The sequence below is a fragment of the Ahaetulla prasina genome, chromosome 2 (genome assembly GCF_028640845.1).
Source record: "Ahaetulla prasina isolate Xishuangbanna chromosome 2, ASM2864084v1, whole genome shotgun sequence".
In the NCBI taxonomy this organism is placed as follows: Eukaryota; Metazoa; Chordata; class Lepidosauria; order Squamata; family Colubridae; genus Ahaetulla; species Ahaetulla prasina.
The window spans coordinates 101,191,187-101,206,645 of NC_080540.1; the positions used below are offsets into that span (position 1 = coordinate 101,191,187).

The 15,459-nt window shown below is 41.1% G+C and overlaps 1 protein-coding gene across 1 annotated transcript; it reads right to left on the reverse strand.

Annotated features, from left to right (window-relative positions):
- Positions 1 to 3,367: 3,367 nt before the first annotated feature.
- On the reverse strand, positions 3,368 to 4,671 carry LOC131190529 (uncharacterized; the record flags this gene model as incomplete). Its single annotated transcript, XM_058167864.1, has 2 exons — positions 3,368 to 3,916; positions 4,126 to 4,671. Coding segments are annotated over 2 exons (1,095 nt in total), but the record flags the coding sequence as incomplete, so codon positions are not given.
- Positions 4,672 to 15,459: the final 10,788 nt, after the last annotated feature.

A 15,459-nucleotide genomic window follows, 5' to 3' on the forward strand; every position in this document is an offset into this window, starting at 1 on the left:
TCAGAATTATGGAAAGAATTGTGACAGACATAAAATCTTCATGTGGTTACTATAAATGAGCACATAATTCATTTTGAGAGCTCATCCAGGACTTCAGAAATGGATTGCTTCACTTAGATTGAACCTCACATCGATGTGGTTCCTGAACTGTTAAAGCAGAACTTCATTCATTCCATTGTCTAACTTGGAAGAAACACAAATGGTGTCATTTATTTTGGGGGTTTTTTTGGCTGAAGAGGGCAAAATTATCAGTCAAACCAAACCTCCTGATGAGATCAGGCTTTCCAAATCCCATCAAAATTGATGAGTAGACTTACAAATTACTTTTGGAAAAAAAATCTTTGATTTGAACAATTGCTTCTAGTTTTGTTTCCTTTGGAGCAGAATACAATGAAATCTATGATGACAAGCATTCCTTATGGGGTAACTGACTAATAAAAAATTTAGATAAATAAATTATGTATAAAAGAGGGAATGATTTATAAGGGATAATGATAGCTTTTCCAAGAGTACAGCTAATTGTCTGGGGGTCAGCAACACAATTAGACCATTTTTAAAAAGCAATTATTAGATAAATAATTCTGATATGACCTATCCATGTCATATCAGAAAGGAAGAACAAAGTTAGAATTGTCCAGGAAAGCTATATGAAGTGAAACTCAGTATGAAGTGCTAGGTATACCAGGTTAGATACAGATTTTTCTTTTATGAATGCTACTTATTGAAGTATTCAAAAACATTTAATAATCACCTTAAGAAAAGGAGGACATATTTAGGAGAGATACCAATAGCAATAGGACTTAGATTTACATATTGCTTTCCAGCCCTCTCTAAGCAGTTTACAGAGTCAGCCTATTGCCCCCAACAATCTGGGTCCTCATTTTACCCACCTCAGAAGGATAAAAGGTTGAGTCAACCTTGAGCCCGGTGAGATTTGATCTGCCAAACTGCTGGCAGCCGGTGATCAGCAGAAGTAGCCTGCAGTACTGTGATTCTTCTTTATATTATATGAGATCTATGTAGAGCAAGTAAAAATAAGAGGAGTACAGTTCTGGTTTTGAGTAGTTCTGCTCACTTGATCACTAGGTATAACCTGAATATTGAAAACCAATCCTTTCACCGTTGTTCAGCCTCATTTTTTCTTTCTTTATCTGAAAAAGCAGTACCCCAAATCTCCAAAGATACAGATTAAGGCTGCGTTGAGATGTTCTTCCTCTGTATATCTCTGCCTTCTGAGTTGGTCTCATTCCAGCATACATTTCTAAACGATAGACACAAAATTATTAGACCTGTTTGTCAACGTTCCAACTGACAAACCCAACCAAAGCAAGTATGTTCGAGACCTTCCAATGTCTGAATGCAAAACTTTATTGAGTACATCATTTCAGAATCGATGAAGGCAAAGCCAGTTCTACCCAATTCCTATGCAAACCCCCAGTATAGATTTTCTCCTCCCCTTATTAGTGCAGGTCACATTGTTCAACTGAAGATCATTGTATTGTTATGAGGAAAAGTCTCAGGTCTTGGCCAACACCTGCCAAAGTATCCTTGGCTCTCATGGCTCTGCCTTCTGAAGTGTTGTGTCTGCGCCCCCCGAGCCAGGCTCCCTGCCAGAAAGTGACTCGGAAAGTGAGGGGGAAGGGCCATCAGGACTTACCTCTGGAGCACCGGCTTCCCTGGCTCAGCTCCAGGAGCCAGAGGCAGGCCAGGTAGAGGAGATAATGAGGCCTCTGTCCCTAGGCCATGCCTCCAGACCCGGCTGATGGCAATCAGGCCTGGCTGGACCCTAGGTTTCGTAGGCAGGAGAGGCGGGAACAACAGAAGCAAGGGTGGGGCAGGCCTAGGAAGTGCTGAATCATGGAGCCACACCCCACAGGATATAAAAGCAGCAAGGCTAATATACCACTTCGTGGCAAGCAAATCAACTGTTTAGAGGGAGAATTAGAGCTGAAGTCCTGTTTGTTCCTGGTTTCCTGGCTGACTCATCGGCATCAAGAGAGATAACAGAGACACTTAGAATAGAATAGAATAGAATATTTTTATTTATAGATGCTCGCTAGTTTGCTGCCAGAGCTGATAGTTGCCAGCTAATTAAGTCATCGCTCGTGTCTCCCGGACTGTGGAGGGGGACAGAACATGAAGTCTGGAGCCTGCATTCCATCTCACCCTTCCCTCCTCCCTGATTCTTTGGCAAGTTGAGAAGCGATAATGGTTGCAACAGCATAAGCGTGTTTTGAGCGTGACACCATTTGCTCAATAGAGGATTTTTTTATTTATTTATTTACATTTATATCCCGCCCTTCTCCGAAGACTCAGGGCGGCTTACAATGTATAAAGCAATAGTCTCATTCTACTTATTGCCCCCCCAACAATCTGGGTCCTCATTTTACCTACCTTATAAAGGATGGAAGGCTGAGTCAACCTCGGGCCGGGCTTGAACCTGCAGTAATTGCAGGCTGCTGTGTTCTAATAACAGGCTTCTAACAGCCTGAGCCATTACAGGAATATACGGATTCTTATGTTACTTATGTTATATTCTTAAAAGTCATGAGAGATCAACATATCTGACCATCTTATAATGCAGGAGATAACTATGAGATGAAGTGGTACTTTTAGCTTCCTCATAGCAGACACTCCATAGTGTTTGCTAGAAGCAAAAATTGGACTTTGAAAAAGCAGGATAGAAAAGATTATTGAGGCTTTTGCACTTTGGTGTTGGAGAAGACTTCTGAGAATACAGCAAAGAATGCAAATTGATGGATCAACAAACAAATCAACCAGAGTTCTTACATGAGGCACAAATGACCAGGCTCAAATTATCCCACTTCAGACACATTATGCAAAGTTTTAACTCTCTGGAGAAGATTCAAATGCTGGGAAAGGTGGTTTGAAGAAAAGGAAAAGATAGCCAACAGCAAGGTGGATAGACTCATAGTGGTGATGAATGCACCATTCAAAGACCTGAAAGACCATTCAAAGACCTGAAAGAATAGCCATTAGAAAAAATCTTAAATCAATATAATAATAATAATAATAATAATAATAATAATAATAATAATAATAATAATAATAATAATAATAATAATAATAATAATTTAATTTGTATACCGCCCTTCTCCCGGAGGACTCAGGGCGGTTTACAGCCAAAATAAAATACAGCAACAAACACATACAATACTAAAAACAGACATTAAAAAACTTATTAAATTTGGCTCCATTTTAAAATACAATCAAACCCTATAAAATTGATAAAAATTTAAAACCCATAAAATCAGCTAAAAGATTTAAAAATTCAAGCCAGTCCTGCAAGACGGAATAAATAAGTCTTAAGTTCGTGGTGAAAGGTCCGAAGGTCGGGTAGTTGTCGAAGTCCAGGGGGAAGTTCGTTCCACAGGGTAGGAGCCCCCACAGAGAAGGCCCTTCCCCTGGGAGCCGCCAGTCGACATTGCTTGGCTGACGGCACCCTAAGGAGTCCCTCTCTGTGAGAACGCACAAGTCGCTGGGAGGTACAAGATGGCAGTAGACGGTCCCGTAAGTATCCCGGTCCTAAGCCATGGAGCATTTTAAAGGTGGTAACCAATACCTTGAAGCGCACCCGGAAGACAACAGGCAGCCAGTGCAGTCTGCGCAGGATAGGTGTTACATGGGAGCTCCAACCCACTCCCTCTATCACACATGCAGCTGCATTTTGGACTAACTGGAGCCTCCGGGTGCTCTCTAAGGGGAGATCCATGTAGAGAGCATTGCAGTAGTCCAAGCGAGAGGTAACAAGAGCATGAGTGACCGTGCATAGGGCATCCCGGTCCAGGAAGGGGCGCAACTGGCGAATCAGGCGGACATGATAAAAAGCTTTCCTGGAGACGGTCGTCAAGTGATCTTCAAAAGACAACCGCCCATCCAGGAGAACGCCCAAGTTGCGCACCCTTTCCATCGGGGCCAATGACTCGCCCCCAACAGTCAGCCGCGGCTGCAGCTGACTGTACCGGGATGCCGGCATCCACAGCCACTCTGTCTTGGAGGGATTAAGCTTGAGCCTGTTCCTCCCCATCCAGACCCATACGGCTTCTAGACACCAGGACAGTACTTTGATAGCTTTGTTGGGGTGGCCGGGGTGGAAAAGTACAGCTGCGTATCATCAGCGTACAGTTGGTACCTCACCCCAAAACCATTGATGATCTCACCCAGTGGCTTCATATAGATGTTGAACAGGAGAGGCGAGAGAATCGACCCCTGCGGCACCCCACACATGAGGCGCCTCGGGGTCAATCTCTGCCTCCCTGCCAACATCGTTTGCATCCGGTCAGACAGATAAGAGGAGAACCACCGATAAACAGTGCCTCCCACTCCCAAACTCCCCAGCCGGCTCAGCAGGATACCATGGTCGATGGTATCGAAAGCCACTGAGAGGTCTAATAGGACCAGGGCAGAGAAGTAACCCTTGTCCCTGGCCCTCCAGAGATCATCAACCAACGCGACCAAAGCTGTCTCCATACTGTATCCAGGTCGAAAGCCGGACTGGAACGGGTCTAGATAGACAGTTTCATCCAGGTACTGGGGTAATTGACGTGCCACCGCACTCTCTACAACCTTCACTGTGAAGCGAAGGTTGGAGACCGGACGATAATTTCCTAAAACAGCTGGGTCCAGGGAAGGCTTCTTGAGGAGGGGTCTAACCACCACCTCTTTCAAGGCAGCAGGAAAGGCCCCCTCCCACAAAGAAGCATTTGTAATCTCCCGGAGCCAGCCTCGTGTCACCTCCTGCATGGCCAGCACCAACCAGGAGGGACACGGGTCCAGTAAACATGTGGTGGCATTCATCCTCCCCAGCAACCTGTCCATATCCTCAGGAGTCACAGGGTCAAAACTATCCCAAACAGTCTCAACAAGACAAGTCTCGAACCCCTCGCCTGGATCTACCCAATTTTGATCCAATCCATCCCGAAGCTGAACGATTTTATCATATAGATAACCATTAAACTCCTCGGCACGCCCTTGTAATGGGTCCTCCCACCCTTCCTTTTGAAGGAGAGAGCGGGTTACCCGAAACAGGGCAGCCGGGTGGTTATCTGCCAACGCAATGAGGGAGGAAACGTAAAAATGTTTCGCTTCCCTCAATGCCACTAGGTTGGTCCTACTATATGACCTAACTAGTGTCCGGTCAGCTTCCGAATGGCTGGATCTCCAAGCACTCTCTAGGCGTCTTCTCCGGCGTTTCATCTCCCTCAGCTCCTCGGAGAACCAAGGAGCTGGTTGAGACCTACGCTGGGTCAGAGGCCGCAAAGGCACGACATGGTCCAAAGCCCCAGCCGCGGCCTGTTCCCAGGCCGCGACTAGTTCTTCAGCCGTGCCGCGGGCCAGATTCTCGGGAAACGGCCCAAGCTCCGTCAGGAACCTCTCTGGGTCCATCAGGCGCCTGGGACGGAACCAACGCATTGGTTCTGTCTCCCTGCGGTGGTGAGTAGCGGTCCAAAAGTCCAGACGAAGAAGAGAATGATCTGACCATGACAGAGGCTCAACAACTAAATCATTTAAAATCAGATCATTCAACCACTGGCCAGAGATAAAAATCAAGTCTAGAGTGCCTCCCCCAATGTGGGTAGGGCTGTCCACTAATTGAGTCAGGTCCATGGCCGTCATGGAAGCCATGAACTCCTGGGCCGTCGAGGATGCCACGCCAGTTGATGGCAAATTGAAATCCCCCATGACCAACAGTCTAGGGGTTTCAACTGCTAATCTAGCCAGCAACTCCAACAGCTCGGGCAGGGCTGTTGTCACACAGCAAGGAGCCAGGTACGTGATCAACAATCCCACCTGAGTCCTATTACCCCACTTCACATAGAGGGATTCACAACCAGCTATCTGAGGCACAGTGGTCTCCCTCGGTTCCAGGCTTTCCTTAATAATGACCACTACCCCCCTACCCCTACCTTGGGCCCTCGGCTTATGGAATGCTCGGAAACCTGGTGGGCACATGTCCACTAGGGAAACCCCCCCTTCCGTGCCCAACCAGGTCTCCGTAATGCCCATAACGTCCGTGGTCCCCTCCTGAATTAGATCTGAAATCAGGGGGGCTTTGTTAACCACGGACCTTGCATTGCATAACATCAGCCGGAGGCCCAAGTCCTGAGTACTCAGGCCACTTGGGGAACGGGAAAAATCTGGGGGACCGGAGCACGCGATCGCTCTTAAATAGCGAGGGCGTACCCCCGAAACCTGATATGGGCCCCCCCTTCCACCATATCTGCCTCTCCCACTTACCGTGTTGATAGTACAACCCTGACAAACTGGAACGAAACCCTCCCCCGCCACCTTCGGACCTGTTACCTTAACGCCGTGAAAGCACATTGGACTTGGCACCCTCCCCAACGGGTTTCCCCCCCCATCCTTCCCTCCTCCCCAACCCAAACCCGTCAATTCCCGCCCTCCCCTTAAAATTCCCATTAAAACTCCCCTTAAAAATCAGTTAAAACAATTAATTAAAAATCCCCTAAGCCTCCTATTTTTGGCATGCCACCTCTCGGGGTTCGAAAATCCGTCCTCAAGGTGGGCCCTCGATAATGTGGAGGCCAAACCCGCGAGAGAGGGGAATCTCGCAGGGCAAGAAGGTCAGCCGCTGTAAATGTCCGCATAAGAGAAGTCTGGCAAGCAGACCCATCCTGGACCAGTCAAGATGATAAAATGACAACGCCAGCAATTCTGGATGAGAACAGTCAAAGAATAGTTCTTAGGCGGTAGATGGAGAAAAACCGCTTTGTTCAGTCAATTCACCAACCCCTCATATAAAATCCAAGGGTGGTCTGTGGAAGAGGGGGGAGGAAAAAATGGAGTCCTGCAATGGCACTGCCAGGATTGTCCAGGACCGTCCTCAACTCCCCCAACTAGGGGGAAGTATCTCATCCCTCGAACACTCGAGTGGCTCCGAACACCCCGACGCCAGCGCCGGCCACCCAGCCCACCCAGCCACCAAAACTAGGCCGGACAACCGGCACCTCCGGCGAGACCCATCTCTCTCCCAAGGTCCGGGGGGGGGACCGAAGGTTTTAAGAGGGTCCCCCGCAGCCGGCCCATAGACGTCCTCCAAGGTGGTAAAAAAAAGGGCGTTCGCTGGGCCCGTGGACATCCTTCAAGATGATGAAGAAGGCGTCCACCGGGCCAGTTGGCGACCGCTAAGCCAAACTGCCAAGCCGCCAAACCACCAAGCCACCAGACCACCAGGCCGCCAGGCCGCGCGTTTGCCCGCTGGGCCAGGCCCCTCACCCACTGGGCCTGTTGGGCCAAGCCACTGACTCAGACCACTAAGTCAGATCGCCGACTGCCAGACCCAGCCACCAACTGCTAAGCCAGGCCGTCGCCAGGCCGTCGCTGCCGGAAAAGCCAGGCCGCTGCTCCATCAATCAATAGTAGAATTTCATGGGTATCAAAAATTAATAATAATTAAAAAAAAAAGTTCTGGCATCTATCTTAGTGATATAAAATATTTTCAATGATCACATTTAGATATAGGCACATTAAATACTGGAAAACACTAAAGAATCAGGCAGAAAAAAATCACAAAATTTTTTAAAAAATGAACTCTAGTTTTTAATACATGTGTTAGCATTAAGTATGAAAGACTAATGTATGAATTTGATATGAAGCTGGCTCGCCTCTAATAACAAAAAGACTGGAGGCTACATCCCCCTTTCTTCCTGTCTTTTGGATGTGACCAGGATCAGTCAGCTCCTCTCTTTGCTGAATTCTGAGACCTAAATTGACCTTCCTCCAACTTCCTCCAACTATGCCAACGAATCCCTAGGATTTCCCACCATGTGATCCTCAACTTCTGTAATCCTCAAAGAAATATCTTTGTTTTCCCATTGTTCAGGATTTATTTTTTCTATCAAGTAGGAACACAACAATTGTTTTTGTTTTTTGTTGTTGTTTTCAGCACAGCAATTGTTGTTTTCAGTGTTCTGTTCTGTATTTCTAAACTTCCCATGACACATTTATTATTATTATTATTTTAAAAAAATATTGATATTATTAGGAAGAATATTGACAAAGCTAGGATTATTAAAACTTTTGCCTTCCTTGTTCTGACTATTCAAATGCTAATTTACTATTCAATTAATTAAGAACAATTATGTGGATCCGACTCATATATTCTTAGCAGAATAGACTACTGTATTTACTGTGCTGAAACTGTTCTTCCATTTTCCCCATATTTTATTTCTCTTAAAACAAGAATATTTTTTGCCGGTTCATTTCTTCTTTGCTCTCAGTATAGTTTTAAATTTCTTTCACATTTTCCCGTTTCTTTAACTTTACTTTGTTATTAAATTTCATTCAACAGTCTCCCTGGTTGTCTTTTCTTCCTGATCTGAAAAAAATCTACGTCAGAAGAATTCCCTCCTGATATCTTCTCCTGGGTTTCAATTAAAATACAAAAATGCAGGAAATCATTTTCTGCTGGAAATTGCTAGAGAGAGGATTGGTATGAGTCTCCTGCCATCCATTATACAATCAGCAGCCTCTTCACTAAGGTAAACAAAATCTTCCTCTGAACTCCATCCTGATAATGTCATTGTAAATATTCCCCCTTTAGGAAAACAAAACAAAGCAAAGTAACTTGATCAAAACTGTATTAAATGGAATAAGAAAGGTTAAGAGCAGATTTTCATTTGGACGTTCTAGAACCTTTTTGTTGAACTTTATATGGGAATCATTATCTTTAACATGTTGTGTTACTCTATTTAATAGAGTTTTTTTTTTTTAATAACAAACACAGAATTAAGCCATACTGCATACAGTGTGGTTTTCTATCATATAAATTTGAGCTAGTAACCTTGGGTTAAATATAGCTAAAGTCATGCAGTCTCTTAATAAGCATAGCTATAAATTAGTTAGATAGGTAAAACTCCATATTAAAGCCATTGTAATATTTCTGGAGCCAACAAAATGATCTCCGGGGAATTTTGTTTCAGAAATTCTACAATTTTTGGGAAGAAGAACATTTCTGATTAATGCCATCCCACTTGGAACCCTTGGAGATTCCACCAGATGAAATACTTTGGGGATCCCACAAGGGAGATGTTTAATATAAAAATGGAGTGAAGGTGACAATAGAAGTTATGCTTGCCTTGCTTCTTCTTCCCTTTCCATCACCCTACTATGTCACAGGAGTGAAATGACATGATGCGTATTGGCAAAAGAGGAAATTGCATCACTCATGCCTCATTGCACTGCTTTGTGCATGAAAGGCTGATTGATAAGGATTCAGATTCTACAGTCTCCAAATTCATTTGTGAGAATGTCTCTATTTCCCAAGAGGACGAAACAATTGGTTACTCCTGGTTACTCAGGCAAGAGAGCAACTGTGACTTAATTGAAACCTGTTGTCACGAAGCAATGGGAAATTCACTATCTGTTCCTGTTTTGGAGATACAACCACCATGTCAAAATAATATGCTGGTAACTGCAATATAATAATAATAATAATAATAATAATAATAATAATAATAATAATAATAATAATAATAATAATAATAATAATAATAATAATAATAATAATAATAATAATAATAACAACTTTATTCATTAAACATGAAACTCAGTCAACTGAACATTCAAAAATGCATCACAAATACCATTGACTGGTGCTAATGGTTGATACAGGTTGCTGCTAGCGTCCTAGGTATCAACCAAGTACCTTCTTAAGATATATGATGTTCCAAGTAGCGCAGTTTTTTTGCAGTTCTGCTGGTGTTATTGCAAGAAGCTGCAATTTGTTGATGTATGTTATAAAATTCTTGGACATGGTCCCAAGTGCCCCGATGACAATGGGCATCACTGTTACATGTTTCATCCATAGCCGTGTAGTTTCAATGGCCAGGTTTTTTTATTACTATTATTACTATTACTATTACTATTATTACTACTACTACTACTACTACTACTATTATTATTATTATTATTATTATTATTATTATTATTATTATTATTCATTAAACATGAAACTCAGTCAACTGAACATTCAAAAAGGCGTCAAAAAGTTTTGATGGCCAGGTTGCGATATTTCGTGATTTTTTCTAGCTCTTTTTCTTCAACTCTGGCATATCCTGGTACCGCAATGTCAATAAATTGTACGTTTTGGTTTTCCACAACTGTGATATCTGGTGTGTTGTGTTCTAAGTGATAACCTGTCTGTATTCGAAAGTTCCTCCAGATCTTCACCTTCTCATTTTCTATAACTTTTTCCACTTTATGTTCCCATGACTTTTAGGATACATGCAAGTCATATTTTTTACCTAATGACCAGTGGATTAATTTAAAAACTCGGCCGTGTCTAGCTTTGTAATCAGTTTGTGCAATTTTGCTCCATTCACATAAATGTGAGACAGTTTCGACTTTGTTGTTGCAAAGTCGGCAGTTTGGATTGTCGGTGGATTTTTGTATCTTTGCTTTCATGGCATTAGTTTGTAGTACTTGTTCTTGAGCAGTGAGTATTAAACCTTCCGTTTCTTTCTTGATGGTTCCCATCTTAAGCCATGCCCATGTCAAGTTGTCATCACATTTTCCTTCAATGTTTTTCAAGTGCTGTCCATGCAAAGCTTCGGTTTTCCATCTATTTAATCTGTCATCCAGCTGTTTTTCCTTATATTCTGCCTTTGTTTCTGTTGTTTTTATAATGTTCTCTGTTTTTACAGCCCATCAATTTTTCTGTACTTTGGTTCACATAATCATTCAAACTTCGCTTTTCTTCTTCCACAGTTTGATGGATTTGCAATAGCCCTCTGCCCCCTATTTTTCTTGGCAGGTACAACCTGTCGATGTCACTTCATGGATGTAAAGCGTGGTACATATTCAAAAGTTTCCACGTTTTCCAGTCCAAGTTTTCTAGTTCATCCAAAGTCCATTTGATGATTCCAGCTGAGTAGCGTATCGCTGGAACTGCCCATGTATTAATGCCTTTAATTATGTTTCCAGCATTCAGCTTTGATTTTAATATTTTGCGGATCCTCCTGATGTATTCCTTTTGCGTTGACTTTTTGACTTTTCCATTCAAGATGTTATCCGCTTCCAATATGCCTAGGTATCTATAACTATCATCCTTTGCTAATGCTTTTACTACGTTTCCATTTCCCAGTTCTATTCCTTCTATATTTTTTTCATTTTTCCTTGCTACATGGATAATATAGCACATTTTTCAGGTCCAAAGTTCATTTTGATGTTGCTGCTATTATTATTATTATTATTATTATTAGTAGTAGTAGTAGTAGTAGTATTAGTAGTATTAGTATTATTATTACTTTATTCATTAAATATGAAACTCAGTCAACTGAACATTCAAAAATGAATTACAAATGCCATTGACTGGTTGATGTAGGTTGCTACCAAGTACCTGTTTTTTGCAGTTCTGCTGGTGTTATTGCAGGAAGCTGCAATCTGTTGATGTATTTAGTAAAATTATTGGACATGGTACCAAGTGCCCCAATGATGATGATGATGATGATGGAAAAAATAAATGGAACTTGGACTTTGTAAAAAAGGTAATATTTAAATAACTTAAAGTTAAGGCACAATTAAGTGAAACCTTTGCTGCCCCAGATTAAGGATCCAAGAAAAATTTCTTCCATTGTATCCAGTAATATCCACTTTGAATCTGTCGTGTGTGTGAGAGAGAGAGGGGGGGGGGAGAAGCTTGAAGCTTGTTTACTGTTTGTTCAGTGACTGTTTGAAGTTACAAGAGGAACTTGTGTCCATCACAGTGTATCCATATTACATGATCATGATTTTGGCACATAGCAATTGGCAACTAGCACACACTTAAGCTAATAATAGCTTCCTATGATCACTTATTTACCATTTGTCTTATCTTAATATAATATAATATAACAACAGAGTTGGAAGGACCTTGGAGGCCTTCTAGTCCAACCCCCTGCCCAGGCAGGAAACCCTACACCATCTCAGCCAGATGGTTCTTGTTCGCCAATTGCTTCCCATGTCCAATTTTAGATGCTCACTTACATGCCTTAATTTGACTTAGCCCCAGGAAGGCCTACTCTCCCTCTCTCACGTCTTACTCTCCTGCTCTCACGACTTCCATGAAATACCTTTTTCATGTCCTGCTATAGAGATGACTAATTTTTTTTTTTTTGCATGATTGGGATTTTTTGAGGATCAAATTACCACTGTAGCTGAGTCAATTTCCTTCTTTAAATGCACTTTTAAGGTTTTTATTCATTTTAGAGCATTTTTTGTTTGCTACGTTTTTTTGGTTTGTTTGCTTGTTAGATTTCCATCCTATCTTTTGTTTAAAAACTGAAAGTGGCATAAATCACATTTCTTCTCCTTTTTCTGCCACAAAAGCCACTTTGTGAAATAGGCTGTGTTGACATTGACTGGCTCCAGATCACCCACCTTATTAATATATAAAATACATTGAGGGTGATCTTCCCAGTTTTCCAAAATCATCTTGTCAACTAGCCACAGATCTTTTCTTCTTCTGCTGTTTGGTTAGTTGCCTTTCTGGTCAGGTGGAAATCAAATCAGAACAAACCTAGTTTGTTTTAAGTTGGATGCTGTTGGGCTGCATCAGCTGCAAGACCAGTTAGCAATTTGAAAGTTGTTGATCGGCTGGTAAATTTGCCTGATGTTACCTCTTTTGCAGTATCTTTATAGGATCTTCAGTTTTATCTCCTAAATTTTATCTCCTAAAATTAAATTTAACTTTAATAAGTTAAATTGCTTGGCAATGAGTGAGTGTAGAGCAGTCAGCTGTTTCAACCAAAAACCTCACAGTTCATCTCTACCTTTCTTTATTTGCCCTTTTCTCCACCTCTTCTACTGTATTATAAGGGTTTTTTTTTTCATTTCAGCTTTTTTAATTTATCCATCTTGTTTATCAAAACTGCATTTTTGTTTGTATTTCTTTGGGTTGTCCCATAGCTGCAACCAGAGCTGCACTGTTTTTGTTTTTGTTTTCTTCATCAGGATTCACTACACTTTCTCCATTGATAGGTGAAAATGTTTCTGCTTTGGCTGAAATTGCAGATTCTGCATATAGTGAGCTTTGTATCTGCTGATCTTGGCTATAGCTGTTTTTTGTTGCTTGATTATGTCTAGGGTGTCTTACCATCTTAAAGCCCATTTGTCTTTGAAACAGTGAAAGCTTCCTTTAATTCATTCAGGGAACGGTAGCTTGGGGTACCAGAAAGCTTAAAGCAAATCAAAAGTTGTGAATTAAATAAGTGACAGTAGGTTTATTTACTTGACCTTGATCAGAGAGCTGATCATCAGATGGATTTTTCCTCAGCTCTTATTATATTACATATATACATAAACTAGTAGAAAAGTATACAAATGTTTAAAAGACAACAGCGAATATTCACTCTGAGGACTGCCCCCCAAAACACTTGATGGATTGAATTCAGTTGAACATCCAAGTTTGAATTTAAAAGAATAACACTTTAATTACTATTTAAATTCAATCTAAACCAGTTGGGATCAAGTAGAAAATTCAATGCTTCAACTGGCTTGCATCATAAATATGACCACTTCCCTACTTGACTGCACATCCCCATTTCAACCATGAAAGAGTTGTAAAAAGGGGCTGTATTGCTTTGTGCATCATCTGTTCCTGTGAGGCTATGGAAGCTGTCAAATACATTGATATGTAAATGCAAATATAGGTGATTTAAAGGTTTAATTGAGTGTGAGAAATCCTCTAGAGTCCTATGATTTTATTCAGGCTCCAGCTGGGGTTGATTAGAACAACTGCACATAAGAGGAAGAGAAATTGGCACCAGAAACAGAAGATTGATGTTGAAACCAGTCTTATTTAGTCCTGAAATTAATAACATTTAAATATCCAAGTCCAAATAAAAGAAAATGGATTGACTTCTCAGAATGTAAAAGTGTCTTTACTTTTTAATATACCACAATGATTTGTTAAAGCTTAAGCGATCTCCAGGGCATGCAATTGTGGACACATATACCATAAAATTAGACATCAACATGTTCAAAAAGGGGTTGTTAAGAAGACTAATGAGAGGATTTTTTCATTAGGACAGGAAAATTTGGCATAAGGCACAATCCCTCTAATGGTGGAAAATACCAAGCACTTTGCAGAACTTCCACCTCTGTGACTTTTCTAGTATTTGAATGGCTTATTTCTTTTAAAAGCAGGGATGAAAAACTGGTGGTCCACAGGCTGGATGCGTCATGTGCAGGCCACGCCCACCTTAGCTCCGCAAAGGGAAAAAACATTGCAGTACGTCACATGATGGCAACATGACGCCATAAGTTTGACACCCATGATTTAAAGTATTTTATGTCAAATTAGCTTTAAAGAAAACATTGGTTTCAGGCTAGGACAAAAGGTTGCTTTTTAATGATAGCAACTTATTCAATAATGGTTCCATCCATCCAAGATTTTAAGTGAGGTAGGACCAAGATCAGTAGGAAATTGTGATCCTGTTTTGATACTGCCTACAGTTTTGTAATGATACTTATCTCTGCTTACAATAATTCGATATTCAGGTAATTTTTAATATGAATATAGTTTCTTATATACAGTATGTTTCTTAAAAATAGGCCCACTGATTTTCTGCAAGTGGATATTTCAATTTTACACTCAGCAAATCATATATGTTGCCCGATATTGACCTTCATTGTATTACTGAGTTTTGTGCTTAATTGAGTTGTTGATTTTACTTAAAATACAGCATCTATTTTCTAAGTATTATAGGTGTCTCTGAAATTGCTAAAGTATCCGGATCTTATTCTTGCAACTGTATACATTTAAATTATATATATGGCTAAGAAAATGATTTGAGTAAATTATATTCAAAATGGAACCGCTCAAAATTTTTAAAATACCAGTACACAAGAGTGGTTAAGAGCATCTTGGAAATCTATCTTGAGTTTGATGAACCGCTGGCAGTATTTCAAATGGAAGTAGGGCATCTATTAAGACAAGGAAGGGATCTTCCTCTCTAATTTTCTTTTTGAATGTGTATCTCTATGCATGCATAGAAACAGAGGAGCCAAAGCATAACAAATAAGGAAACAGTTGCTTCAGTCTATTCTTAGCTACAGGTATCTACGCTTTCAAGAAGACATTCCTCCATAAGTACAGCTTTGAAGGTACACAATAGTATAGCTGACTTACAATGGAAGTGAAAGGTCAGAATTATCTATTCACAAATAGGCTCCATATACATATAAGACTTTTAGGTCTTATTTCAAAGAGTAAATGAGTTAGTCCATTGTTTCATCTGTAATGCCAATTTTTTTTTAAAAAAATGCTCTTGTACCGCTGAAATCTCTATTTTTGTCAGGAGAGAGTTGGCCTTTGTGGGTCTACTGTATCTTGCCGGCAGGAATCTGTGTACTGTAACTCATTAGGTAGATTCTTTTTTTTTTGCTGCCATCTAATGAATATGTGGATTTTTGCAAACCAAATATGGTGGCCCTATG